At 53.0% G+C, this 24,563-nt stretch overlaps 9 protein-coding genes across 13 annotated transcripts; 4 read left to right on the plus strand and 5 right to left on the minus strand.

Moving 5' to 3' along the window:
* Window positions 1-1,822: 1,822 nt before the first annotated feature.
* On the minus strand, window positions 1,823-3,358 carry PV06_08249 (uncharacterized protein; the record flags this gene model as incomplete). Its single annotated transcript, XM_016409561.1, has 1 exon — window positions 1,823-3,358. The coding sequence occupies one exon, from the start codon at window positions 3,356-3,358 to the stop codon at window positions 1,823-1,825; it is 1,536 nt and encodes a 511-aa protein (XP_016259869.1).
* Window positions 3,359-4,017: 659 nt separating this feature from the next.
* On the minus strand, window positions 4,018-4,729 carry PV06_08250 (uncharacterized protein; the record flags this gene model as incomplete). Its single annotated transcript, XM_016409562.1, has 4 exons — window positions 4,018-4,055; window positions 4,114-4,201; window positions 4,249-4,463; window positions 4,513-4,729. 4 exons carry the CDS (start codon window positions 4,727-4,729, stop codon window positions 4,018-4,020), a joined length of 558 nt encoding a protein of 185 aa, XP_016259870.1.
* An 892-nt stretch (window positions 4,730-5,621) lies between these two features.
* PV06_08251 (uncharacterized protein) lies at window positions 5,622-6,641 on the plus strand (the record flags this gene model as incomplete). Its single annotated transcript, XM_016409563.1, has 1 exon — window positions 5,622-6,641. One exon carries the CDS (start codon window positions 5,622-5,624, stop codon window positions 6,537-6,539), a length of 918 nt encoding a protein of 305 aa, XP_016259871.1. The 3' UTR covers window positions 6,540-6,641.
* Window positions 6,365-8,540, minus strand: PV06_08252 (uncharacterized protein; the record flags this gene model as incomplete). The annotated part of the gene is made up of 1 exon (XM_016409564.1): window positions 6,365-8,540. The coding sequence occupies one exon, from the start codon at window positions 8,538-8,540 to the stop codon at window positions 6,630-6,632; it is 1,911 nt and encodes a 636-aa protein (XP_016259872.1). The 3' UTR covers window positions 6,365-6,629.
* Window positions 8,541-9,525: 985 nt separating this feature from the next.
* PV06_08253 (uncharacterized protein) lies at window positions 9,526-13,097 on the plus strand. The gene has a single exon (XM_016409565.1). It carries the CDS (start codon window positions 9,892-9,894, stop codon window positions 12,652-12,654), a length of 2,763 nt encoding a protein of 920 aa, XP_016259873.1. The 5' UTR covers window positions 9,526-9,891; the 3' UTR covers window positions 12,655-13,097.
* Window positions 13,098-13,750: 653 nt separating this feature from the next.
* Window positions 13,751-19,275, minus strand: PV06_08254 (isocitrate lyase; the record flags this gene model as incomplete). Of its 4 annotated transcripts, none has more annotated exons than XM_016409569.1 (5): window positions 18,312-19,275; window positions 15,780-18,249; window positions 15,135-15,709; window positions 14,953-15,062; window positions 13,751-14,886 (listed from the first exon to the last, which is right to left on the minus strand). In XM_016409569.1, the coding sequence occupies exons 3-5, from the start codon at window positions 15,400-15,402 to the stop codon at window positions 13,876-13,878; spliced, it is 1,389 nt and encodes a 462-aa protein (XP_016259877.1). In that variant the 5' UTR covers window positions 15,403-15,709; window positions 15,780-18,249; window positions 18,312-19,275. The 4 variants fall into 4 exon arrangements, with proteins under 4 accessions (XP_016259877.1, XP_016259876.1, XP_016259875.1 ...); XM_016409566.1 differs by having other exon boundaries at window positions 13,876-14,886; window positions 15,135-15,456; window positions 15,529-15,709; window positions 15,780-19,275; XM_016409568.1 differs by having other exon boundaries at window positions 15,780-19,275.
* PV06_08255 (uncharacterized protein) lies at window positions 17,131-18,868 on the plus strand (the record flags this gene model as incomplete). The annotated part of the gene is made up of 2 exons (XM_016409570.1): window positions 17,131-18,260; window positions 18,325-18,868. 2 exons carry the CDS (start codon window positions 17,131-17,133, stop codon window positions 18,866-18,868), a joined length of 1,674 nt encoding a protein of 557 aa, XP_016259878.1.
* Window positions 19,276-19,666: 391 nt separating the features above from the next.
* Window positions 19,667-22,757, plus strand: PV06_08256. Of its 2 annotated transcripts, XM_016409571.1 has the most exons (4): window positions 19,667-20,102; window positions 20,157-20,794; window positions 20,848-20,999; window positions 21,050-22,757. In XM_016409571.1, the coding sequence occupies exons 1-4, from the start codon at window positions 19,815-19,817 to the stop codon at window positions 21,460-21,462; spliced, it is 1,491 nt and encodes a 496-aa protein (XP_016259879.1). In that variant the 5' UTR covers window positions 19,667-19,814; the 3' UTR covers window positions 21,463-22,757. The 2 variants fall into 2 exon arrangements, with proteins under 2 accessions (XP_016259879.1, XP_016259880.1); XM_016409572.1 differs by having other exon boundaries at window positions 20,848-22,757.
* PV06_08257 (uncharacterized protein) lies at window positions 21,540-22,544 on the minus strand (the record flags this gene model as incomplete). Its single annotated transcript, XM_016409573.1, has 1 exon — window positions 21,540-22,544. One exon carries the CDS (start codon window positions 22,542-22,544, stop codon window positions 21,540-21,542), a length of 1,005 nt encoding a protein of 334 aa, XP_016259881.1.
* Window positions 22,758-24,563: the final 1,806 nt, after the last annotated feature.

Below are 24,563 nucleotides of genomic sequence, written 5' to 3' on the forward strand. Positions count from 1 at the left end.
CTGGACATGACCCTGGGGGCACCCGGCCTACTTATTTACCTTGACATTAACAGGATGGACCGACTTTTCGGACGTGATGCTCGAGGAGATGCCCAAACCCCCAGCCAGCCCTTGGACTCTTCTGACGCAGAAACAAGGTCGCACCCCTGCTGGGCCCTGGCGACTCATTTCCTGTCCGCCTCAGAGATGTGCGCCACCGTCGTCAAGACTCGAGAGCTTTCGACTGGCGAGTCGACGACCACGGAATATCCTGCATGAAATACGAGATGTCGGTGCCTCACGACGACTTCTCGCATTTGAAGCCAAAACCGAACGCGTTAGCCCCGTGCTAGGGGTGTGATAAGGCTGGGGGACGGGGACAGGGACTTCGACGCTGCTGGGGATCGCAAGACAAGGCACTTGTACTCCGTATTGGACCACGTACTATTAATCCATGTGCCTTGGTGCATCAAACCTGACTTTCCACTTGACCCCCGAATAAGCAAGCCACTGATGTGCCAAACGGCGTTTTCGACGGATCCTATCAGGATCGACGGCGAGGCGGACTAGCCCTTCCGGCCGTTTGAGTCCACGCGAAACCCAGGCGAGCGCCGGTAATCCAGGCCACCTTTTCAGAGTGCCGGATACGGATAAGTTCGGTCACTCATAAAGTGAAAGGCCTGAAAACGTGGGAGTACTCCATTGTAAACAAGATACAGTGCGTTATAGAGCTTGTAGATTCAGCGGGAAACTGGGACGGCAGAGAGTCTTCGATGTACGGTGTAGGGCGTGGGGCTCGATGCATGCCCTCCCGGCCGTCTTGCTGCCCGATACCCAAGAGAGTCGCTTTTGATTGGTTCACGGTGACAGAGCGAATTCGCCTCACTCTATGTCTCTCCCCATGTCGATTGTTCATCCCAAGCACGTACTGTATGTACGGAGTACCGGGGAAGAGGTGTTAGCGTCCGGGTAGCATCAATCTCTCAAGGGCGATCTCAAATTAGGGATAGTCTTGCACGCGCCCTCGCCAGGGGGTGAGGAGCAGGATCTGGGCTTTGGATGTCTTGAGGCTGGGCGGGCGATGCTCGTATCGTACCTCTCTGCACCTCGTTACGAAACCCCGAGGCCAACATTCGCCGTTCCCCTCTTGCCACCCTCCTAATTCGTCTCTTCTTGCGTCGATGGCAGCAGGGTTTTAGAGAGCGGTGTGCTTGCCCCCATCGAGATCGGGGGGCGGCGAGTCATCGTGAGGTATCACAGACAAAGTTCGGCTCATGAAGAAGCGAAGACCACCGGGGCCGGCAGCAGGACGCGCTCAATCAACCACATCCTGGCCGATCCTGCACAGCAGGAAGGCTCTACAAATGTCTCACTTCGGACCCTCGAAAGTCGGCGTCAACGTGGCTTTTCTCGTATAGGCGTGTAGGGGGTATTTTTTGAAGCTGATTTACGGAGGGGCCTACACGGCGTGATATCACCTGTCGCAGCCACGTCGAAATGAAGTTCCCACTCCTCCCGGAAACGTGTCGCGTGTGTGACCCCAGTGAAACGAAGCACGGGAGAGAGAAAGAGCCACTCAGAGAGCCAACACTCGGGATGTCTCTACGAGGACGAGGTACGCCGGTTTCAACAGAGATTGGCGTCTCTAGGGCACGCCTGAGCAGCCGTAATTTCCAGGTGAAAATACATGACTCCGACGACAGCCTGAGAGGTTCACATTGGTGCCTGGGGGCTTTATCAAGAGAGGGCAAGTTTGCAACAATCAAGTCTGCGGGACGGTCCGTTTGATTGGAAGACCACCGTAAGTAGTTCTGGGTACTCCGTAGAGCTACGCCGTATCGTGTCATCGCATTTCTACCAACTCGTCCTTCCCAAGGAGCGAGGCCATGGGATCATCACCGGCCACTCGATTCCTCTTGTACGAGTCGAGTTCCTCTTCTGAGATGCCCGACTGGAGTTCTTGGAGGGTTCGCTTTTTCGCCTTTTGCGGTGCTGATTTCACCTTTGTCGACGGCGCAGACGCATTGTCGTTGTCGTTGTCGTTGTTGTCGTGCGTATGTTCGTTTCCCCAGCGCTCCGTATCATGATTCTCTTGCGCTTCAGCTTCAGCTTGAGCTTGCTCCTCCCCGGCCACATTACCCTCTAACAGGAGCGTCTCGCCGGTCCTTCGACCTCGAGCCTCCTCGAACGCCAGCAGGCCTGCTTCGCCCGTACAATAACTGTTCCTGACGGTGCTGTGGCAGCACGCGTAGCCCCACGTGAAGTCGTGCCACCAGCTGCCCCAGACGCTGGTGTGGTTGTTTACGAAGACATCTTCGGAGTATTTGGATTTGGGCGTCGTTCGTTCTTGGCCCTTGACGTGTCCCGACTCGTCGTACTCGACGTAGCGCTCGGAAGACAAGACCTGGGGCATCTTCTTGGACTGCGACGAGGCCTTGATGTGCTCGTCGCCGCCGTATCTGTCGAGCAGGGCCTTGCGAGCGGCAGCCTTCTTCTCGGCCGATTCTTGTGTCTGCTTCTTCCGGAGGATCTCACCCTCGGTCGGGTTCGCCTGGAGATGGAGTTTCTTCATGGTCGAGGCGCCGCCCCCGGACGTTTCTTGTGTTTCCCACGCGTAGCGCTGGGCTCGTTCGAACTCGGCGGCGTCGTCGGGGGCGGGGCGTACGAAGCCGTCTGAGACGTCAACCTCGCCGTCGTTGGACAGTTCAGGTGCCGCCGACTTGTCCATCGTCCGCGTCTTGGGGTCGTATCTGGCGGATTCCAAGTCTAGGTTCTTTAGGTAGTTGGCCGTGTCTTCGCGCAGGCGCAATTGCCGCGTCGAAGTGGGTTGTGAACGACCCATGTCCGTCTCTTCATCGTATTTCGCATCTGCGTCATCGGCTTCGGCTCCGACGTCGACGTCGGAATTTGGCTTTGTCTCGTCGGGATGGTTGGCGTTTCTCTTGAGCGCTTCGAGATCTTCGTACTCCTGTACCACTGCGGCGTACTCGCGCGGGTCGTAGCCGTTCCATCGGTCTCGTTTGGCGTCCCAGCCCAGTTTTACGTCTTCTACCACTTCGTCCGCTTGTATGTCACTCCCTGTCCAGCGCGCGCCGGTCTTGCGAGGGCGAGAGAGGCATTCTTTCGTCTTGTGCGTCATGGCACCGCAGTTTTCGCAGGCGCCTTTGCGGAATTTCGTGGCGGCCGGCCCGGCCTTGCGCCCACGGTCGTACCATTTTGCTGTGTCGAGGGTATCTTTGGGCGCGGACTGTAGACGCTGATGTTCGAGGTAATCGGCGTCCGAGCTCGTCTCTGCCCAGAAAGGTCGCTTGGAAATGAAGGAGGGAATGTATTCGTTGCGAGACTGGTTGGGGCCAGCCTGGGCTTTGTTGGACGACATTATGATTGTGACAGTAGAAACGTAGGAGATGTAGTGCGCTTGATAAGTGAGGCAGGCATGAAATGAGAAGAGGTCATAAAAGGTCGTGGTGCTGTTGGTGCTGTTGGTGTTGATGATGTCGATGGTGATGATGTACAGGATGAGAATAAAATAAACTCGTCAATGAAAGGCAAAAGTCACAACTCCGTATCCGCCAATCATTTCCCCGCAACTTTTGACCAGCAGCAATTTAGCAGTGCACAAGTAATACCCAGAGTGTTCTGATTACTATATACTCGCACCAGGCGGCCAACTCCATATTACTTATGACTTGCAGAAGCACTCTCACGTAGGAATATGAAAAAAGCCCAGCGAGTTGGAAGCTGAAGACAATCGGGGCATTGAAGGTATCTCGAAAGGTGGTTGGATGGGCGCGGTTCAACGTTGATGTGTTGAGTGCTTCTCAATATAGCTGACCTAGTACAGGAAGAAACGGCCTAGGTTTCTGTGGTTGTTCTAGTGCGACCTCGTGCGACCTCTGTTAGGAGTGTTACGGATCAGATTGTCAACTACTAGCTGAAAACCAAGACCTTCATTTGACAATCTCGAGCAAATTTACGCAGCGTGCGTCTTATCCAATCATTATCCAATCAGTTCTGGGTGCATATAGACCATTCTTGCTAGACCGTGGCTCCTCCGCTGATTGTGACCATTTGCCCTGTTTTGCATAGTCAGAAGAGATTGCCAGACAGTACTGAAGCAATGAGGGTACACACCATTGATCCATCCAGCCTGTGGGTGAACCAAGAATCTCACGACATTTGAGATGTCTTCCGGGAGCCCGCAGTGATCCAAGGGAGTCAGCTTTCGGGTTTCAGCTTCAATAACCTCGGGCGGCGTATCTTTTGTACCTCCAGGGATGTACTTCCAGGCGTTCTCATGGAACATGTTGGTCTTTGTTCCACCGGAACGATTCCATTGACTGTTAACTTTCTCCGGCCAGCTTCCAGTGCGAACGACCTAACGAAGCCCTCTATGGCTGCTTTGGATGCCGTGTAGACTGAATGGTTCTTTATTCCGGTCGCTCGGGCAGAAATCGAACTCATGAAGAGGAGCGTCGGCCCCTCTGTATTTTGGTCAGCACATTGCTCGGAAGTAGGGTTTCTCCTCGACACGAGAAACGTCGGCTTTGATTGCGACTGCCTCCACACCCATTTCCTGGATGTCTGTGACAAGACTGTTTGCTTGCTCAGCGCTTGAGGCATAGTTGACAATTATATTTGCTCCAGTTGAAGCTAAACCCAGAGCTATGGCTGCTCCTATGCCCCGGGACGCTCCCGTGATCAGAGCCACTTTTCCGTCCAGTCGGAGCTCGCTTTTGCTGGTCGCCATGTTGAACAGGTGCAGTCTGTGTGATGGGACTCGTTGCAATAACTTCTCTGGTCACCCTTGGGGGTCCGGGAGCATTTTTGAACAGCTAGGTACTCTCCGAAGCCACTAGTCCAACCTCGATTTATACGATCCGTCCTTCCGTTCCTGCCAGATATTGTTGTGGCCTGCCGTTGTACGCTCCAACCCCCCTTCAGACCGGGCAATGATGTCGATAACAGATGCCATGGGGCAATCGGTGTCTCACTATCCGAACCCGGTGTGACGCAACAAGACGCAATGATCAATTTACCTATGAGCACACTGGCCAGAAAGAAAAGCGGACGGAAGCGCAATCGGACTAGGAGTCTGGTCAGTCAGCTTCGTCGCGACCTCGCCATTCGTGAGATGCCGAAGCTGACAAAGAGTCGAACCACATGTTGAGTTGCGGGCCTACCGGAGCATGTTATCGCATCGCCACATCAACTCGACCTAGCAGGTCACGCCCTTCCATCAAGGCTTTTGTGGCGATGATGCTTCGAAACATGCCCTCGCTTCCGGGGTGCGGACAGCCGTGCTTGATGGCATTCCAGCGCCTCTCAGGACCGAAGTTTGTGCGCATGGCGATTAGTGGAGGGGATCAAAAACAGACATTACGGTAGACCAGGTCGTTTGGGCGTACATTTCAGGCATGCTCCGTCCAACCGACCGGGCTCTGAACTGATCAGTCAGCTCGAGGAGACATTGCAGATAGGGCCAAACCTTGATAGTCAGAAGCAAGCCGTGAAATTATCATATGATAGCGGGTTGGGTCATATTTTTAGCCTTTAATAACAACTATATGTAGGGACTTGGTATAGCCAAGTCCTGTCAAGTTCTGGATCGCCAAGGTCACAGTTATTATAATAACGTCAACATGACAGAGATAATTGTCCTCACCTGCGCCTCCGGTAGGGCATGCAGTCCCATCATCCCGCTCCTCTACGAAGAATCAAGGTACGAGCTTCGGCTGGTCGTACATTCGCAGTCTTCTCGGGACCGTCTTAAGAATAGATACCCCAAGGCCGAAGTCGTTCAGGCAGACTTTGGCATTTGGGCCGATTGCGCCAACGTGGTTGCCGGAGCCAGCACTGTGTACTACGTTGGGCCCCCATTTGACCCTGGAGAGACACATTTTGGGATAAACATGGTCGATGCTGCCGTTACCGAGTCAAAAAAGCCCGGGTCACGTTTCGCTCATTTTGTATTCAGCTCCGCCGTCCATCCTGAGTTGACCAAGATGCTCCATCATGACCGGAAACGATACGTCGAGGAGTACCTCACCGAGTCCATGCTACCCTACACCATTTTACAACCGAGCAACTTCACCGACCTCTCCATGGGGCCACTGATCGCACAAAAGGACGCGACCAAAATAACGCACCGGGCGCTGTTCAACCCCGAGACGGCATTCTCGTTCACGACTCTCCTGGACTACGCCGAAGCCTCGGTCAGGGTGATTCGAGAAAGGTCCAGGCATTTCTACGCCACATATCAGACCGTGAGTACGCTGCCGATGAAGTACATCGACTACCTCAAGTCGGTCGCGGAGGTGTTGGGGAAAGAGCTCGAGGTCCAGGTGGTCGCGTTTGAACAGAGTGTGGAAATGATGTCTGAAGGCTCGTTTGGAACCAGCGACGCCCCACAAATCAACAAGGACGGTCCGGAGCGGATGCTCCTGTATTACAATACCAGAGGACTGTACAGCAATCCGAACATATTGGAGTGGCTGATCGGGAGACCTGGGACCACGCCGGCCCAACTGGCGAGACAGATCCTTGATTCCGAAGGCTGAGCACCCAATAACAGTTTGGGAATCGGGTGTGGCATGCAAGGCCAGTCCAAGGACATTTTTCATACGTGCTGGCAATATTGGAGAACCGACTTAGTACCTCAGCCAAACGTATTGATGCGCCCGCAACTGGATGCCTGATGATCGCAACTCGATATCATGGCCACCGACAAGATCGTAGGCGGTCGGAGGCATGCCCATGAATCTGTGTCGACCGACCCATTGTGGGTCATCGGAGAAGTTACACAAACACAAGACGTTCGAGTGCGGTCCTGGCCTTTGATATCCGAGCACCGCAGGGTTGCCGGTGTAGAACCCAATTGCCCTTCCGCCTGCAATTTCTTCCGTGGTCTTGCGTAGTTGGATCAGATGTTTCATGCCAGAAAACAATCTCCCAGCTGTCGTGTCGGGATCGTGTCGCTCGTTGTAACGCTGCTCAGGGTACCAAGGTCGATTGACCCAACGAGAGTCGTCCATCTTGGCCGGGTCATTTAGGTATGAGTAGTCATTCAATTGACCGACTTCGTCACCCAGATAGATGAGAGGGATACCCCCGGTGCTCATGGCAACGGAATAGGCCAGAAGGATACGCTCCAGTGCGCCATCCTGACCAGACTCGAGACCTGCCAGAGATGCGGTAGTGCCGGATATCCGACAGTCGCCCGTCCGAGGATTGTCTTGGAACGGGACGCCTCTGGCAAATGAGCCAGGATGCCTGTTGACAAAGAAAGCATTCAAAAATTTACGATGATTACCACCTTCCTTTCCAAGCTCCAACGCGTCACTGTCGGAAAACGTCCAGCCGATATCGTCGTGGCTGCGCACATAATTGACCCACGCGCAACCCCTTGCAATGTTGTGTCTGCGTTCGATAGCTTGTGTGAGCATGGAAGCATCTCGTGTCGCCAAAGCCTCCCACGTCAACGCCATTTGAAGAGGATTGTAACTGAGCTGACATTCGTAGCGATCGATGTACTGTACGACAAAATCGGGGTGTACAATGGCTTCCGACTTGAACAACACCGAAGGGGCCGCGATCCTACAGAGGGCATTGAAAGCTCGAAGGAGCTTGTGGACCTCTGGGAGGTTCTCACAGTCTGTGTTCATTTGTTTCCACATAAACGCCACGGCGTCCATGCGAAAGAAGTCCACTCCGATGTTGGCCAGGTAAAGCATTTCTTCGGCCATGGCACGGAAGACGGTCGGATTAGAGTAATTTAGGTCCCACTGGAAGTGATAGAATGTGCTCCAGACGTATCGACCGTCAGGTAACTGTATAAAGGAGCCGGGGTGATCGTCGGGAAAAATCTCTCGCGTCGAGCGCTCAAAGGCACTTGGAACATTCCGATCAGGAAATATCCAATACATGGCCGAATGTTCCTGGTCGCCCTCGGCGGCTTTCCTTGCCCATCTGTGCTCGTTGGAGGTGTGATTGAAGACCAGATCAAGCACTAGGCTTATCCCGGCTTTGCGAAGTTCTGTTGCAAGTGCTTTGAGCTGGTGGATATCTCCAAGGGCCGGCTCGACATCTCGATAGCTAGAAACAGCGTAGCCTCCATCGTTGAGCGGCCTTGGAGACTCGAAGAGGGGCATGAGGTGCAGATACGTCAAGCCAAGTTCTTGAAAGTATGGGATTTTTGCTCTGATGCCGTCCAGGTTCTTCGCGTATCTGTCGACGTAGCAAACACCGCCCAGCATCTGGTTGGAAAGGTACCATTCTGGATCGAGTTCTCGCGCCTTGTCCAATTTCTGCAGCTCGGGATCCCTCTCCATCCACGATTTGCCACACATCAACATTAGATCAACGAGTTGGTCAAGACAATCGTGGCGGTATCCGTACAATTCTGCAAAGATGGCGAAGACGGTGACAAAGTTCATATCCAGGCGACCGTAGAATGCTTCCTCTGCGAGAATTGAGCTCCCAACATCAGTCTTCCGTAGCTCCTGGAGAACATAGGCCTTTGCAGCCCGAGCTTGCTGCTCGGTAGAGAGAAGGTTTGACATGCTGGAAAGACCACCTTGGTCGTCGAGATGTTGCAAGGATCTTACGGTTCAGGTAGAGTATCAATGCTTATGATGACTGCCGGCTGGAGCGCCGAAAGAAATCAAGGACCTTCTCAGGTTTTGGTGCAACAAAGGTTCAACCGTCTTCGTATTTGAAAATCAATGCCGACTTCAGGGATCTTAGGGTATTAGCAAAACAACCTGGGGGCGTCAAGTCCTGAGATGTTAGTGTTGAAAAGAGGAAGAACATTAGCCACGGAGAAAACGAAAGATCGAGGAAAGTATTTCAAGCAGAATAGACAGATTGACACAGCAATTAGATCCACGTCTGAGAATATCTCGGGTCACCAATCGGTGGATGCGAAGCACGTAGTTGTTGATCGGCTCGCGTAGCTAACTTCGACTTCGCCCAAAAAGAGCTTGAGTTTCTCCGTGCAAGTTGTGCGGGGTGCATGAGCATGACTGGAGAACGCACGCCTCATCGCCAAAAGCATCTCGACCCTACGGCCAGCTGCACAAGAATGCGCTTGGGCTAGCAAAGCTTTCCTGTGTCTGTCCGGGCCAGAAATGGAAGCGAGGTGGCTTCTGGAGGTTGACCATGTGATCCTCGCCCGTATTCTCGGCCCGATATGCGTCAAAGAGCACAGACTTTCTCCTCGCCGGCACAAGTTTCTTCGTGTCGAAACTTATGATTCAATGGGGAGATTACCAAGATTTCGACACTCTGATCTCGTTCGGGAGTATCAGCCTGTGATTAGCTAGATTCATCAATTTTGGGATTTCGTATAATGATCTTTACTGACACGGCTTTGATTTGGCGTTGTTTTATGGAAGCTGCGCTGATTACTCAGCGGCAGCCTTGCTCTGACCGTTAGAGTCACGTGCCCACCATCCGTCTAACAGTTATGTTACGTACTGTAGTCACAGAGAGAGAGACAGAGGACTACTGTACTGCCGGTACTACCGGTCGTAGGAGATCTTGAGCCTACTCGTATTCCGTAAACCCATACCTGGAGCGATTCATACGAGTGCCCGAAACACAAATTATGTAGACGATTTTGTTAGTCTCCGCATGCCTTGTGGTTCACCCTACGTCACCCATTGGTTCCCGCCTTCTTTGCCTGTTGTTGACGCAGACAAGACGCAGATACTCTCAACCCATCTCGCGATTCCACCCCCAGCATCCTCTCAAGACTTATCCCAGCCTCTTGTCAGCACTTAATTCCTTGTTCCTGCTGTCGATTCTGCCCGACATACATTCGTTTCAGACAAGAAGAAAAGAGAAAACAATTCCCCAATGGTTGCGAGCGTTCGCCTGCAACGTCCCTGCTTCTCCATGCCTGGCTAATCAATGGGTTCCTTGCAATGGTTTTTGGGTGTATATCTCTTCGGCGGTCTAACATTCGTTCCATTCCTCCTCGGCCTCCTCCTCATTCATGCCTACCTCACCTTACCTCCTCCGAACGTCGAACACGATCCTCCCATCCAGGATCCCGCCCTTCTGGCCCGTCCCGAAGATGACAAGATAGCTTTCAAGAGCGAGACCGATACTCTGGTCGACAAATTCCATCGGCAACATGATTCCGACGTCGCCGCGGGGTACTTCGCCGTATGTAGAGAATACGTCCCCGGTGGCGTCAATGGCAAGCCTCCCGACAAGCTTAGTCCGGCGGGAGAGGTGGTTGCTCAGGAGTCTCCGAGTGTCTACCAGACAATGTACCGGAGTATCTTTGACCGCTCGCAAAAGCCTACGATAGAGCCGAACAAGGATGCGGCGGGGAAGACGGCCAAGAACGCCAACAACGTCTTCTATGTGGTGTTGAGACATGGCCATCTCATGCTGTACGATGACATACAACAGCTGGAAGTGCGCTACGTGATCTCTTTGGAGTACCATGACGTCGATATCTATGGAGGGGGAGAAGAGTTGCCAGAAGGGGAATTGTGGATCAAACGACATGCCATACGACTACGGAGGAAGAAAACAAGAGCCGGTGATACACCCAAATCGCTACCCTTCTTCCTGTTTAGCGAGAGCCTGTCAGAGAAGGAGGATTTTTATTTTGCATTACTCAAGAATCAGGAAAAGACGGTCGGCGAAGACTTGCCTGTGGCGCAAGAATTCGATGTTCAACATATTGTCAACTTGGTCCAGAAGCTGCACTCATCCGAGGAGCAGTTGCAGACGAGGTGGCTCAATGCCATGATCGGTCGCCTGTTTCTAGCCATGTACAAGACACCAGAGCTGGAAAATTTCATCCGGACCAAGCTGACCAAAAAGATCTCCCGGGTCAAGAAGCCAAATTTCATCACCAAGCTAGCTTTGCAAAAGATCGATACAGGCACCGGTGCGCCCTTCATCACGAACCCTCGGCTGAAGGATCTGACTGTGAATGGCGACTGCACGGTCGAGGCAGACGTGGACTATACCGGACACTTCAGGATAGAAATCGCAGCCACGGCGCGAATCGAGCTGGGCTCTCGGTTTAAACCACGAGAGGTCGACATGGTTCTGGCAGCCACGTGCAAGAAACTCCAAGGCCATGCCCTCGTCAGGTTCAAGCCGCCTCCGAGCAATCGGCTCTGGTTCAGCTTCGAAAAGATGCCGCAGTTGGATCTCGTCCTAGAACCCATCGTCAGCTCGCGCCAAATTACCTACACTTGGATTCTACGCGCAATTGAGAGTCGAATCCGGGAAGTCATTGCCGAAAGCATATGTCAGCCTTTCTGGGACGATGTCCCCTTCTTCGACACCAGGAATCAACGTTATCGTGGGGGCATTTGGCAGAGAGAAGCCACGGCTGCCACTTCAACCGAAATCCCGAACGAAGAGCCAGAAGACGAGGCTGAGGCAGGAACTTCGGGAACGAGAACGCCCGTGGAACTTGGGCAAGACGACCGTGTTATGAGCATGCCCGCACTGAGCGACGCCAAACAGAAGCCGACCCTTTCGAAGAAATCCATCGCCTCCATGAACGAATTTTTGGGCCTCAAGAGGTCGGGGTCAGAATCTCCGAACAAGGCTGATATTTCTACTCCGAGATTGATGAGATCACCATCCCTTGCCAGCGCTGCAAACCCTACCGTGACTGCTGATCACGCCGATGTCAACAGTCCGACTCGAGGATCCGACGCCAGTGCCAAGAAGGACAGCGTCGCGAACTTTTTGAAGGATTTATCCAATAGATCGACATCTGAGACCCCATCGCCGCCGGAATCGCAAGCTGGATCACCGCCCGTCGAGTCCTCAATGGCAGCCGCAATGAGAGAAAAGGAACGCAGCGCGAGCAACGCGTCAAACCTCTCAGTAGAAATTCCAATGTCGGAAGAATTCGCCCCGACTCCCATGTCTACTTCAGCCGGAAGAAGCTCAACGATGTCAAGTCGGAATTCGACGAATTCTGGCAATACAATTGATGTGACTGAAGAAAGGCCTAGGTCGGCGGGGCAATCGACCAAACCAAAGACCTTTGCACAAGGAGTCAGATCCATGACCAATGCGGACAGAAAGCAAGCTCTCGCATCTGTCAACGCTGCGGCTGCGGCGGCTCAAAAATGGGGATGGGGCGTGCTGGCAAGGAATCGACAGCGGGAAAACCAAGCTGCTGGCGAGAAAGAGAACAACAACCCCAGTGTTCCTCCAACTCCGCGAGAGCCCATGGGTCGTGGAAGACCCTTACCCCCTCCTGGAACGCCGCTCCCTCCACCTGAGAAACCCAGGAATAGCTTCATCGCTCCGAAAAGAAAACCAGTGCCTCCTCCGCTACTGCCACAGCGCCGTGGAACCAATGGCTCGATTGTGACGTCGCCCAAACCAGCGCAAAAGCCACCGCTTCCGGAACGGCGAAAACGACAAAGCTCGTTGCTGGCGAATGTTGAGGCTGAAGACGAGGTTTTGGTGGTAGAGGCTCCCACAGAATCTGCACCGTCAAGTCCCACGGCGGATGAACATCACGATGAATTCTTCGGCCACGGCGAGCCATCAGAAAGTCAGGGAGTCGTCGTCAAACCGGCGCTCCCCGAGCGACCTCACGATGTGATTCAGCAGGCGATGGATGAGGATGATAGCAAGAAAGAAGAATTGCACAGGCAGGAACTCGGCGCGTATACCTGATACCTTGTTATTGTAGAAGCAAGTCAGAGGTTTATATAGCTTGTATCTCAGGTGACAGGTATCTGCATTGATATTCGTGCAAGCAACCCTCTGGTAGGTACCTAGGTAGGTATGTCTAGCATCATTTCATCCCTGTCGATACAGACGGGGTACATGTCCTTCTGTTGACAAATTCCGTCAAAAGCTTACCCATGTACGATCTCGCAGAGGGTCTTATGCGTAAGACGCCGGGCAAGAATCTCGATCTGCGTAAGGCAGAAGTGTGTAAAATTTCCGGCCACCAACAGTCACGATCGGTGAAGCTTTGCGAGCAAAATACTTTGAAGAGACGAGCGGAGCTTCGGTGGCTGGGCATCGATGGCCCTGCCTCAAAGTGTGCTCTCCGAGATCATACGAACGGGGGTCGGCCTAGTAGATTTGCAAGACAATGAACAGAAGTTTTCAACCTGACAGGTTGTCGCAGGTCACGACTCTGCATTTGAAATGATAGAATTCAAGTACGAAGGAGGGCTAACTTGGTGTTGAGCGTTGCCTTCGATTTGAGCATAGCCACCAAGTATGTACATAGTAAGTTCATGGCCCTCAGCGCCAGGTAAGGCGACCAAACCCTTTGGGGTATATAGCCTGATATCCGGTAGTGCTAAGGCGGCCAATCACGCACAGGTGTGAGCCTGGTAGCATTCCTGTACTCCGTACAGTAAGCAGGCTTCCCCTTTATCGCTGAGTACAAGCTCCCACCCTGGTTCTGACTCATTTTCCTTTCGAACCTAGTACAATACTGACAAACCATTGCGGGAGGTGATAGGTTACACTCTCGCATACCTGTTAGTTGCGTGTAGTGTGTACCAGTGTCACTGGAATCCATGCCAGCGGAAGCCTTTTCCAACCCTGTCGATATAAGTCAGGCAAGGTGCATTTTGCTATTACATCGACCATTCCTGAGAGGCAGAAAAAACTTGTCGATGGGGAATTGTACTCGTTAAAACCCATGATTCTCGATTTGCCTCCGGGCAAAACAGGATAATGGATCACTGACCACGACACGGGAGGCGTCTAGCAAAGGGAGACTACCAGCAGGCAGTCACTCAAAATTGTCTGGAGAAACGCGCAACAGTCAAAGTAGGGAGAAGTATAGCTTCATGCGCAATGCAGATCTGGGTGTTACGCACTATCGCCTAACTGCCCTCGCCTGTCTGCCTGTTTTTCCGAGATTCTAACCATCTACCCAAATCTATTCGCCTTGGGACCTTTGACAACTCCTTCTCCCATCTTCAACAATCCCTTCCGATCATCACCACCACCGTCATCCATGTCTATGCCCATAGTGGCGGTTTCCAACAACGCATCTGCAAGGTAAGCACCGGAAAATTTGAATCGAGCGTAACCGTCGTCTTTGTCGTCGTCAACCTCGTCAGTCTCTCTGGCTGTCAATCCGGGGTACGTTTGCTTCAATTCAGGACCCTGGACGACATTCATGTACGCCGCGATTCCACCTCCCTGCCACAACTTGGCGAACGAATCGGCGGCCCTTCTCTGACCCTGCAGCGCCCAAATGGGTTGAACGTGCCAGACAATGCCATATTTCTTGGAACTCTCCCACGGAAACTCCTTGACTTGTTCGGCCGACCAACCAGCCCCTAGCCAGTTGTAGCCTCCCGTGTAGCCGAACCCAAACTTTCGGTCCGGGTGCACGGCGCGGACGGCCGTGTGGAAGGCATCAATGTCCGAAGGGACCGGGTAGTCCATGCGTGCCCAAGTCACCTCGCCGAGTTTGGCGGCGAGCAGGGCCCGAGAGACCACGGCGTCGACGGTCGGTGCGAATCGGTACGAGCCCTCTGGGGTGCGGCCGAGGTCCCAGTCGAAGAGGAGGGTCGAGTAAAGCTCGTGGCCGAGGTGCTGCGCGGCCAAGGCACGTCGAGCGGTCAGCGACAACGGAGGTGCAGTTGGCGAAGAAGAAAGGGAAGACTTGACGGCGGCCTTGTACGCAGCGACACCCTCGGGATTGCCGGATCCGTGCGCGGCGACTGCGTCGTCAAACGTCTTCAACTCGGCCGACGCGATCCAGTCCTTCTGGGCCTGCGCGTAGTCGGACCCGGATGCGAGCGCCCTGGAGAGAACAGACGTGAGGGGCTCGACAGGCTTCGTGGCACCCAGGACGTACGCGTGGTCGCGAGGGTCCATCACCGAGGTAATGTAACTCGAATGATCCGTGTCACATCGGCACATCAAGATCTGGCAAAGTCCCCAAAAGTTAGCACTGCGTACAATGATGCGAACGGGAACAAGGGGCATCCGTACCGTTTCAGCGCCCATGATGTCGATCTGCATGCGGGCAGCCGTCAGTCGCGACAGATATTCGCTCGTGGGGATGACTGTTCGTCCTTCGCCCGTCGTGAATTTCTTTGCTCCTGTGGGAAAAGAAGAGGGTCAATACTCCAAGTTGATGGTCTTTTCGAAGACGAGACAGAACTCAGTCTTACCGATTGCCAGATCGTCGAGATGAAACATGGCAACACCGGCCTCCACAAAGGCTCGAGTCATCTTCATGGTATGGGTCAGTCCACCAAAGCCCATGTCTCCATCGGCGACAATCGGGGTCAAAAAGTCCCAGTTGTCGAGTCCCTCGCGCTCCGACTTGGGATACAAGAAGCGAAACTGTCGCTGTCGTTGGTCCTGCCACTGCTGAGACCGGAAGATCTTGTTGACTGTCGCCGGAACCGTATCCCAAGGGTAATCCGCGTGGTCCATGCCAGGTTGGCTGACTTGAGAATAGCCGCACAAAGCTCCGGAGACGTAGACGGTCTTTGCCGCGGTGAGCGAAACATGTCAGGCTCATGTACGTCTTTGCGACCCTTCAAACGATATCGAACTCACCTGTTGGTGCTTCGCCATCACACCTGCCTGGAGGGGATCCGTACAGCCAAAGGTCAACTCGGCCGTTCCATTCTTCTGGTGCTCGGTCATCTGGTCCCAGAGTTTCAGGGCCATGTCACTTGACGCATACTTTTGTTTGATGGAGCTGCGTAACGCCGCGATGCGCTCGGCTGGGTATGGTCTGTCCTGTTCCATCAGCATATTACCAGCACACAGCGGTTTCGAGATGGGATGACGGGTCGGAGATGTACCGCTTCAATTGTCGTTGTTTGGCGCTTGATTGCCACCATTGTTTGATCTCATTGACTTCTGCATCGAAGGCTGCCTGTTCGGCATCGAGAGTTGTATTGATTTTTGGCATCGTTGTGATCGTTGGTATGTTGGTACGGTAGTATATGTCGTGTCAAAGACTCACACAAAGAGATCAAAATAGAAATAAGGGGCTTACTCTTCAGTATGATAAGATTCACACTGTCAAAAAACTCACAAAATGAAATAAGAAATGGCTCGCAGGGAGGAAATACTAGGGAACGGTTTCCTTCTCCAGTGGAAAGATAGCTAGCCACCAATCATGGGTTGCTAAGACCTCACCGTTGAATATGGCCCTAGGGACAATGCATCGCATAACAGGGTCGCACTACGGAAAGCGAGTGCGCGTCCGACGAATTCCATCTCAACGGCCTCAAACGGACACGCATCCGAGGAAAGACTTGTAATCGCACGTTGAAGAGACGATCCACATGATTTGTATGAGCGAGAAAAGGAAATGATAAGCCTCTTTGGGGAGGATCATTTAGAGTCCTTGATTCGGTTCAAGAGGGAAATGCAGTTGGAGGATGATGGTCGTTCAGCGACCGAGAAAAGCGGTTCGACGGCGGCGGATTATTTGGTCCGTGTCGACCAGCTAAATTTCCATCGGGCGGCACTAGGACTTTCGACAGTCCGACGACGATGATCGGGGATCTCGATCTCCCAAACTCCGTTCATGTCGGCATCCTCTGTCATGTCAACACCGCACGAGAGCAGCAGTGGTCGATTTCTTCAGTGATGCTCTTTGCGCAATCGATCGCGGTCATACATCCGACGCGTTGGCTACGACCATGGAGTTCAGCTACACGTCCATCCGGGGGCGTGTCGACATGATCCGTTCTAACCGATCACGCTCCAATCCGCTTCAACGATCTTTGCAGAATGTCCGAGAAACATCTCAAAGTACGCAGAGGTAAGTAGAGAAATCTCGTTGCTTTTGTTCTCGTGTGGCTTCGGTTCAATGAGGGGATGGTACTGGTTCTCGTCCAACAGCTGCTTCCTTCGACTCGACGAGAGAGTGTGACAGCGGTTCGTACAAACCAGCTGCTCCCTTTCTTCTTCGGCCCATTGAAGATCACCATCGTTGCTTTGGTGCTTGTGCGGCTTCGATTCGTCGAGAGAGGCCATACCGATTCTCACCCACCAGCTTCTCCCATCGACTCGGCGAGCGAGGAATCGCGGTGCTCATACACCGACTGCTTCCATTGCTCTCCAGCTCATTGAGTGGCATCACTCTTTCAATTCGGGCAGGGTGAATCCTGCCTTACCGTATCCGACATCTGCAATACTATCATGGTGGTAGAGACTTCCAACACCGCTGCCCTGGCACATATCGATCTTCAGAAAGGATGGCCCACTCCGCGTTTGTTACCCAGAGGATCATTACTCGAGGCTGCCGAGGCGACACTGTCAGACCCGAAACGTGCCACAGAAGCCATGCTCTATGGTCCCAACATAGGTGATCCGGCTCTGCGTAAAGAATGTGCCGAGTGGCTCTCTCGCCTGTATCGATCGCGGTCGCCACCAGCCGGGACGGTGAATGTCGACAACAGCAGCAGCACCACCACCACGTCTGTACCTATATCTCCTGAGAGGATCTGCATCACGGCGGGCGCCTCGGGCAACCTGGCCTGTATCATGGCGGCTTTCTCGGACCCGGTGTATACACGTCGAGTCTGGATGGTCGAGCCCACATACTTCCTCGCGTGCACCGTATTTGATGATGCAGGATTCCAGGGTCGTCTCGTCGGTGTCCCTGAAGATGCCGACGGGATGGATGTGGATCGTCTGCGAAGCATGATCGAGGTTGTGGATGGTGAGGAGAAGAGCAAACAAGGTGCATCATGCGTAAAGGCGACCGCGAATGGTGAGCAAGATATCAAACAGGATAGATCATGGGCAGATGGGACTGTGGCTGGTGTGAAAGAGATCGAACAAGCTCCATCGTTGGCAAGTTTTAAACGATCACCACAATATCCCAAGCTCTACCGACACATCATTTATCTTGTCCCGACATTCAGCAATCCCAGCTCCAAGACGTACCCTTTGGAGCGAAGAGAGGCTCTCGTCCGACTCGCCCGAGAAAAGGACGCGCTCCTCATCACGGATGACTGTTACGACTTTTTGTCATGGAGCGTCGAGACCCGGCTGGCCCAAACAAATGGCAGTTCTCTCGGTGCTTCTCCTACTCTTTTCCCGCCACCTACGAACGGCAGCAGCAGCAGCAGCAGCAACTCTTCCAGGACTTATCCTCCTCCTCCCCCTCCACCGAGGCTTGTGGACGTGGATTCTTCCTTGCCGGGCGGCAACCTCGAATGGGGCAACGCGGTCAGTAATGGATCGTTTTCGAAGGTGGTCGGACCAGGTATGAGGTGCGGGTGGGCAGAGGCGACACCAAAGTTCATTTTGAGACTTAACCGTGTGTCAGTATTTGGCTCCCGTTTCATGAATGAGTAAAAAGGGGGCGTGCTGACTTTGTGATGGCAGTGGCGCGACATTGTCGGGAGGCGCTCCAGGACAGTTCTCTTCGACACTCATTGAGCACCTTCTTCGGACGGGAGCCCTCGAGGGACACATTCGAAACGTTCTCATTCCTTTGTACCAGCACCGCTCCGCCATCCTTCGACAAGCCATCCACGAGTATCTGGAACCGTTGGGTGTCAAGATCGACACGGGTGCATCGTACAAGGTCGACGGTCCCGACCGGACGGGGGAGGAGAAGGAGGAGGAGGAGGTTTTTGGGGGCTTCTTCCTCTACATCTTGTTTCCAGAGGGCATTCGATCAGACGAGGTTGCCAGGATCGCACTCGACGAGTACAACCTCCGCATCTTATCGTCCGGGATGATGGCGGTACGGGGGAGCAAGACCAGTTGTTGCTGCCGCGAGTGGGAACGTGAGCGATTAAGCAGAGGGACGAGGTTATGTTGGGCGTGGCACGAGGAAGAACAGCTCGTAGAAGGCGTCCAGAGAATAGCGCGCGTGTTGAAGGAGAAAATGATGTGTACCGTATCGTCGTCACCAGTCAAGTAGTAGAAAGGCGCTATATACCGACGCTGCTGCGCTGCTGGTTCTGACCAAGAATCCTGAATATCGGAATCTCCTCAAATCATGAGGTACTGTTTGATGAAGACAACCAAGTCTAAAGGACTAGGACCTACTCCGTACTTGGTACAAGGAGTGCCGCGCACGAATGCCAGAATAGCTTATGGTGAGTGCTCGAGCGCAGGCAAATCAGGCACGAGTGCTAATTGGGTCACGCAGCGAGCGGCCGGGCGATTGACACTTGGATCAAGTACCTCGTAAAACAGTGGACAATCTCCATCAATCTTTTGCTCGATAAAGCGCCGTGTAGGTCCGACCCTCCCGATGATAAGATCCGGTCGATACTTGTCACACTCCATACGAGCATGTGAAAAATGTTGGTGAGGGGATCAATCATGATATCAACAATCAGTTAGTACGAGTTGGTACTGGCCAAGTCTAGTATGATGAAGGACTTGTCATATTACAGTCTTTACAACTCTTGGCGCATAAAGCACCACACAGTGATGAGGCTGAAAACCATGTGCTCGCTTTGTGACACTGGGGAAAGATTTGGGGACATGATCGACATGGGCCGTTGCGAGCGAACGCAGCAGGTTCGTAGCAGATATATGAAATCTTTGAGGTGCCGCCCAATAGATGTGTAGCCCCAGAGCCTGAGACAAAATGGCAAATGATGTTGCGATGATGTAGCTTTGTCGGTTAACTTTCCTATTTCGGACCGGTCTTCGGCTGTCTACGCCTCGCGAACTTCCCGTAGGAACCCCCTTCACCACTCACCACCCACGTAGCCAGATAACACTGACATCTTTTCTCTTCCTGACGGCCCGTAACAGCACAGTGTGTTGGTGAGCCGCCCGTGCATGCGTCAAATGCCCTTCCTCATTCCTTACACCTCCAAACTTGATTACACCGCGATCGAAAACAACTGCTGATGCAGACGGCTTCCTGCAAACGGAAGTTTCCTCTTGACCCTCCTCCACCTCAGGAACATCCTCACAAAAGGCTTTCGCTCGGTAGCCCTCGCTCGTGGGAAGAGGAATTCTTCGCCAATTCCCCGGGCATCCCAGACTGGATTTGGGCGTCGGATGTCGACAGAGAGCCTCTGCGGTTCCATGAGACTCTGTTGGAACTAGTTCGCCCGTTTAACCATCCTGTGCCAGACGCGCCTGCGCAAGTATGGCTTGCACGAGGAGAAACCGGGTTCTATGCTGTAAAATTGGTTGGTACCCCTTGTCCTTCATTCCAGAAAGCACCTTGGCTGAATATGCTATAGTTTAAGCCATACGCGGATGACGATGCAAAAGCACAAGCAGCACGCCTTTCCGATCCCAAGCCGAGCCTACAGAAAGTACGACATGATTTCAGTCCCTTCGCCCTAGAAACGAGGGCTTATGAGCGGATCCGAAAATTCTGCCCTGCATCTCAACAATCTTTCTTCCGGCGATATCATGGAACCATCGAAATCCCCGCCTCTCCTCTCGGACGCTCCTCAGTCCGGACTTCGCGTCGCCAAGGCATCGTGTTCGATGTCCTGACGATTGGACTTGAAGGTCGGCGTCTTCATTCAGCGGGTGTCGTCGATGACTCTGCACCGCATGCTGAAGCATTACGCACTGAGCTCGCGAAACTGGATGTATCTCCGTTTGAGAAGAAGTGGTATTCAAGTGTACTGAATGATCGTCTGAGAATGGCAATGTCCGCCCATGCGCTTGGCGTACTTCATGGCGACATCAAGCCCGATTGTTTTGGTCTGCCAAACTCGCCGCACGACATCGCTCTACACGACTTCAGTCGAGCCTACACTTTCACTCGAGAACGACCCTACGCGATGAACGGCATACTCCGGTTACGAACGTTCAAACATGCCGTGGAGGTTGAACGTCGCAACATTCGAAGTTGTGTTCTTGAAATGTAAGAAGGATTCTGGTGCGATATCTCAATCTTTGATACTGACAACCTTCAAGGGCAAAATCCGCTCATCTATTCAATCATTTCAGACGACTGCTAGGGTTGACGGAGGAGGACACCCGTACTGTGCTGTCTTCTGCCATTCCTCGTAGTCTATTGGCGACCGAGCTTCCGCTCATTGTTCTGTCTGTGGGGATGACAGATGATGGTTTGTTCTCTTGATATTGTTCTCTAGGTCTATTGGCTAATGCTCTGCAGGGCCATTCTTCCCTTCGCTTTCCTCAGTACTACCATTTTTAGAACCAGCATCATCCGGACGGCCAGCCGCATGGACAACAACCGTAGCGAATCATCTCGAACACTTTGTCTCAGCATCTTGTTCCGAAGTGAAAGACAGCGGTGTTGCGTCAATGGGCAGTAAGATGGTGTCTCTTGTCGCTTTCACGGGTACTGTTATCGAGCAACTTAGCCTTCTTTGCCCCAGACAGCTGACGACACACCCGGCCGCAACGTCTACCCTCGCACTTTTGCCGAGTGCTTGGCTTGAAAACTTGGACACTCGAATTTTTTCCTGGGCCCTTTTCTGCTGTTCCTCGCTCTCAGGGGATGCGAGGCAGGTGAGAGTGATGGATAGGGAACAACTCTATGCTGAAATGAAACGATGTCATTAATCGGTGGTGTTCTCAATACCGACTTTGTTAGCTCCTTCGAATCGCCGGCTGCATTGGAAGTTCCCATTATCCAACGCTCACGGCTTCTTCAACTTCCCCCCAGACGATTTCTCATGGCTATCGTCTGGCCTCTTCCGTTTCTCCTTGCCCTGAACTTTCACATCGATATCGAATGACTCATAGTGATGGGACAGTTCTCGGCTTTCACTTGCCAGCCGAATTATAAAGTAAAGAGCGATGTTAATAGTCTCCTCCGAGCTTCCATGATCCCACGGGACTATCTTCACCTCTAATGCAGCCACATCCTCATCTTGTGGCTTTGGTCGGAATGACATCGCGCTAAATGAGTCCGAAACGTCCGACACGTTGGTACTGGTGGACGTGTCCGACCGCACTCGTCGATGGCTTTCCGGCATGGTCTGCCTCGGTGGCCTGGAGGCCCTTTGTTTGGACGCCGGGGGTGAAAGTTTCACCCGGACAAGGACAACAAACTCGTCTGTCAGGATGAATCCATATCGCGTGCCGTATACGGTACAATAGTGCTGGATTTGTTCAAAGGGTCGGACCAAGTGAGCATCGGGCTGTTCCTCGTAGTCGCCATCACCTACCAAGCGCATCGCACGTCCAACGTCCCAGCCCACCTTGGTGTCCCCGCAGACGAGTGCTTGACAGATGCGACTTGGAGAGGTGTAATGGATGTTGGACTCCCCAGCACCCCAATCGGGTCGAACACCAGGATATGCGATGATTCGCGATCCGGCAGAGAGAAACAATGACCCAGGAAGAGCGCGAGATACCATGTTGATATTTGTGCTCCCAAGGAGCATGGTCAGTGCTGTTTCGTCGTGAATAACGCCATGGGCAGCTTCCTCGGCGGCCTCCACAGTGCTGGTCAGCCTTGTGTCTGCGTCTAGAGACTGGCGATATCGCTTGGTGAGGCTCGCGTGGTCAAAGTCCTCCCATCGTTTGATTGCCTCGACTGGGGCCCATCCTTCATTCTGAGTATATGTAGGCGATGCTGAAATATGGACCACCAATTGTGCGTTAGGCTGGGTCAGGTAATCGAAAAGAGTCTGGACCATCTTCCACTGTAGACCATGAAAGCATTTGGCAATAAGAGGCCGGGTCACGGTTTTGAGCGATTGTATCTACAGATTACTTGTAGTTTTGTGTGCGACGATCTCCCATGTCGAGAGTAGGGACGCATCACTCGCACCGAGTTCAACATTACACACATTTTGGTGAGGTTGTCGGCCTCGAATGGATACTGGCTACTACATTGTCCCCGGGGGGGGGTAAAGGAGGGGGGAAGGGTGGGAGATCCATCGTCGACTCGCTTCAAGTCGTTTGCTGCAGTTTTCCGCCCTTTCTTTGTGCCCAATTGGGGAAGAATGTCAATCCTGCCCCCCCCTCCTCTCGTCTCGAATTCCTTTGGGTGTAAGTTGATCAAGAGGGAAGTCGTCAATTGACGTGAGCAGTCGCATTGTATATTATACGACATTTTGGGCGCTTGTCGAGTCAGTCCGGGCATACAACCATCACTGGGCTTTGAGAATTAGGCTCCGAGGTCGAAAAGGTCAGAGGAAAAAGGTGTACACGATACCACACAAAAGAGAAGGCGACTTCAGATTGCGAACGTTGATAAGTTTGAGAAGAAGATCCGTGTCACTCCGACCGACAAGTATGCTCTTAGTACTCTGTATCTCTTAGATAGACAAGGCATTCCTCGCACTACTATACAGAGGAAACTGAAAGAGAATAATGCCGGACAGCTATGACAAAACCCAACAGGGTCTGGGATCAAGTTTCCACCCAGCCCGGCTTCTCCGAGGGAGTGAAAGGTTGAGATGAGAGAGAGAGAGAGAGAGAGAGAGAGAGAGCCTCACGCGGAACCGCTATGGCAAGAAACTGCAGCATAAGACTTGCTCGTAATGAAAGCTGATGGAGCCCGTGCAGGATAGTTCTTGACAACCACAAATGGGACGAGATGAGTTGATCCAGTACGGCTTCTCCGAGGTGGGAAGCCATACGGAACCGCTATGACAAGGAAACATAGGGTTGAGATGATGCCACAACTGTGGGACTTACTTGTTGAGGAAGCTGAGAGAGTTGTAGGAAGGGATGGCCGTACGGAACCGCTATGAACAGGACAAGACAGGTATGATCCTACTCAATACGGCTTCTCCAGGGGGGAAACCCAAGCGGAACCGCTGTGGCAATGACTTTGAACTGCAAGACTTCCTTGTCGAGGAAGCTGAGATAGTCGTGCAGGACAAGAATCAAAGACTGTGTGACGCTTCGCTGTAAGAGTTGCCAATAGAGGAAGCTGAGACAGTCGTGCAGGAGACAGTCAAAGTTGCTACAGTGAGTCTACTCAGTGACGGCTTCTCAGAGGAGAGAAAGGCTGAGATGAGAGGGACATCGACAAGTAAGCCTTACCCGTAGAGGAAGCTGGGAGAGTCGTGACAGGACAAGGACGAACGAACTTTGTACCTTCGTGCCCGTAGAGGAAACCGACATGAACAGTGGCCAGGCGGAACCGCTTTGACAAGGATAAGAGAGCTGTCGGCATACTCCGTAATCACTTGCCTACAGAGTAAGCTGCTACACCTACCTGTAAAGGAAGCTGGTAGAATCGTGCAAGGTGTACGTGACAGAATGAAAGAGGTGGAGGTTTCTCCTCTGTCATCCTGACCCGCAGAGGAAGTTGAGATCCGAGCCATGCGGGACCGCTGCGACACAAACGTTCTGCGCCGGATGACTCACTCGTAAAGGAACCTGAGAGGTCTTGCTTGGAGAGGAGACCAAGATGAGAGAGCTGAATGATTTTGCGCCGTAGTCTCTTACTCGTAAGGGAAACTGAAAGAGCCGTGCAGGGCATGCGTGCAGGATGATGGCCCTAGGATCGTCTGCTCCGCAAGACTTGCTTGTGGAGGGAACCGAGAATGAGCGAGCGACAGCGGGACGGTGATGACAGACACCAATGGCTGGATGAATCTGCTTCTCCTTGGAGGAAAGCTTGGAATGAGGGAAGCATGCGAGGCCATCATGACGAACAAGGACAAGATCCCTGGATGACTGCAGCCCTTGCAGCAGGTGAC

This window comes from Exophiala oligosperma (assembly GCF_000835515.1).
Source record: "Exophiala oligosperma strain CBS 72588 unplaced genomic scaffold supercont1.8, whole genome shotgun sequence".
NCBI classification, from domain to species: Eukaryota; Fungi; Ascomycota; class Eurotiomycetes; order Chaetothyriales; family Herpotrichiellaceae; genus Exophiala; species Exophiala oligosperma.

Bases quoted from the DNA above. Each gene is read 5' to 3' on its own strand.
- PV06_08253 (XM_016409565.1), top strand. From the start codon at position 9,892: ATGGGTTCCTTGCAATGGTTTTTGGGTGTATATCTCTTCGGCGGTCTA.
- PV06_08256 (XM_016409571.1), top strand. From the start codon at position 19,815: ATGCAGACGGCTTCCTGCAAACGGAAGTTTCCTCTTGACCCTCCTCCA. The intron at 20,795-20,847 runs GTAAGAAGGATT...ACAACCTTCAAG, and splicing joins CGAAGTTGTGTTCTTGAAAT to GGCAAAATCCGCTCATCTAT. The intron at 21,000-21,049 runs GTTTGTTCTCTT...AATGCTCTGCAG, and splicing joins TGTGGGGATGACAGATGATG to GGCCATTCTTCCCTTCGCTT.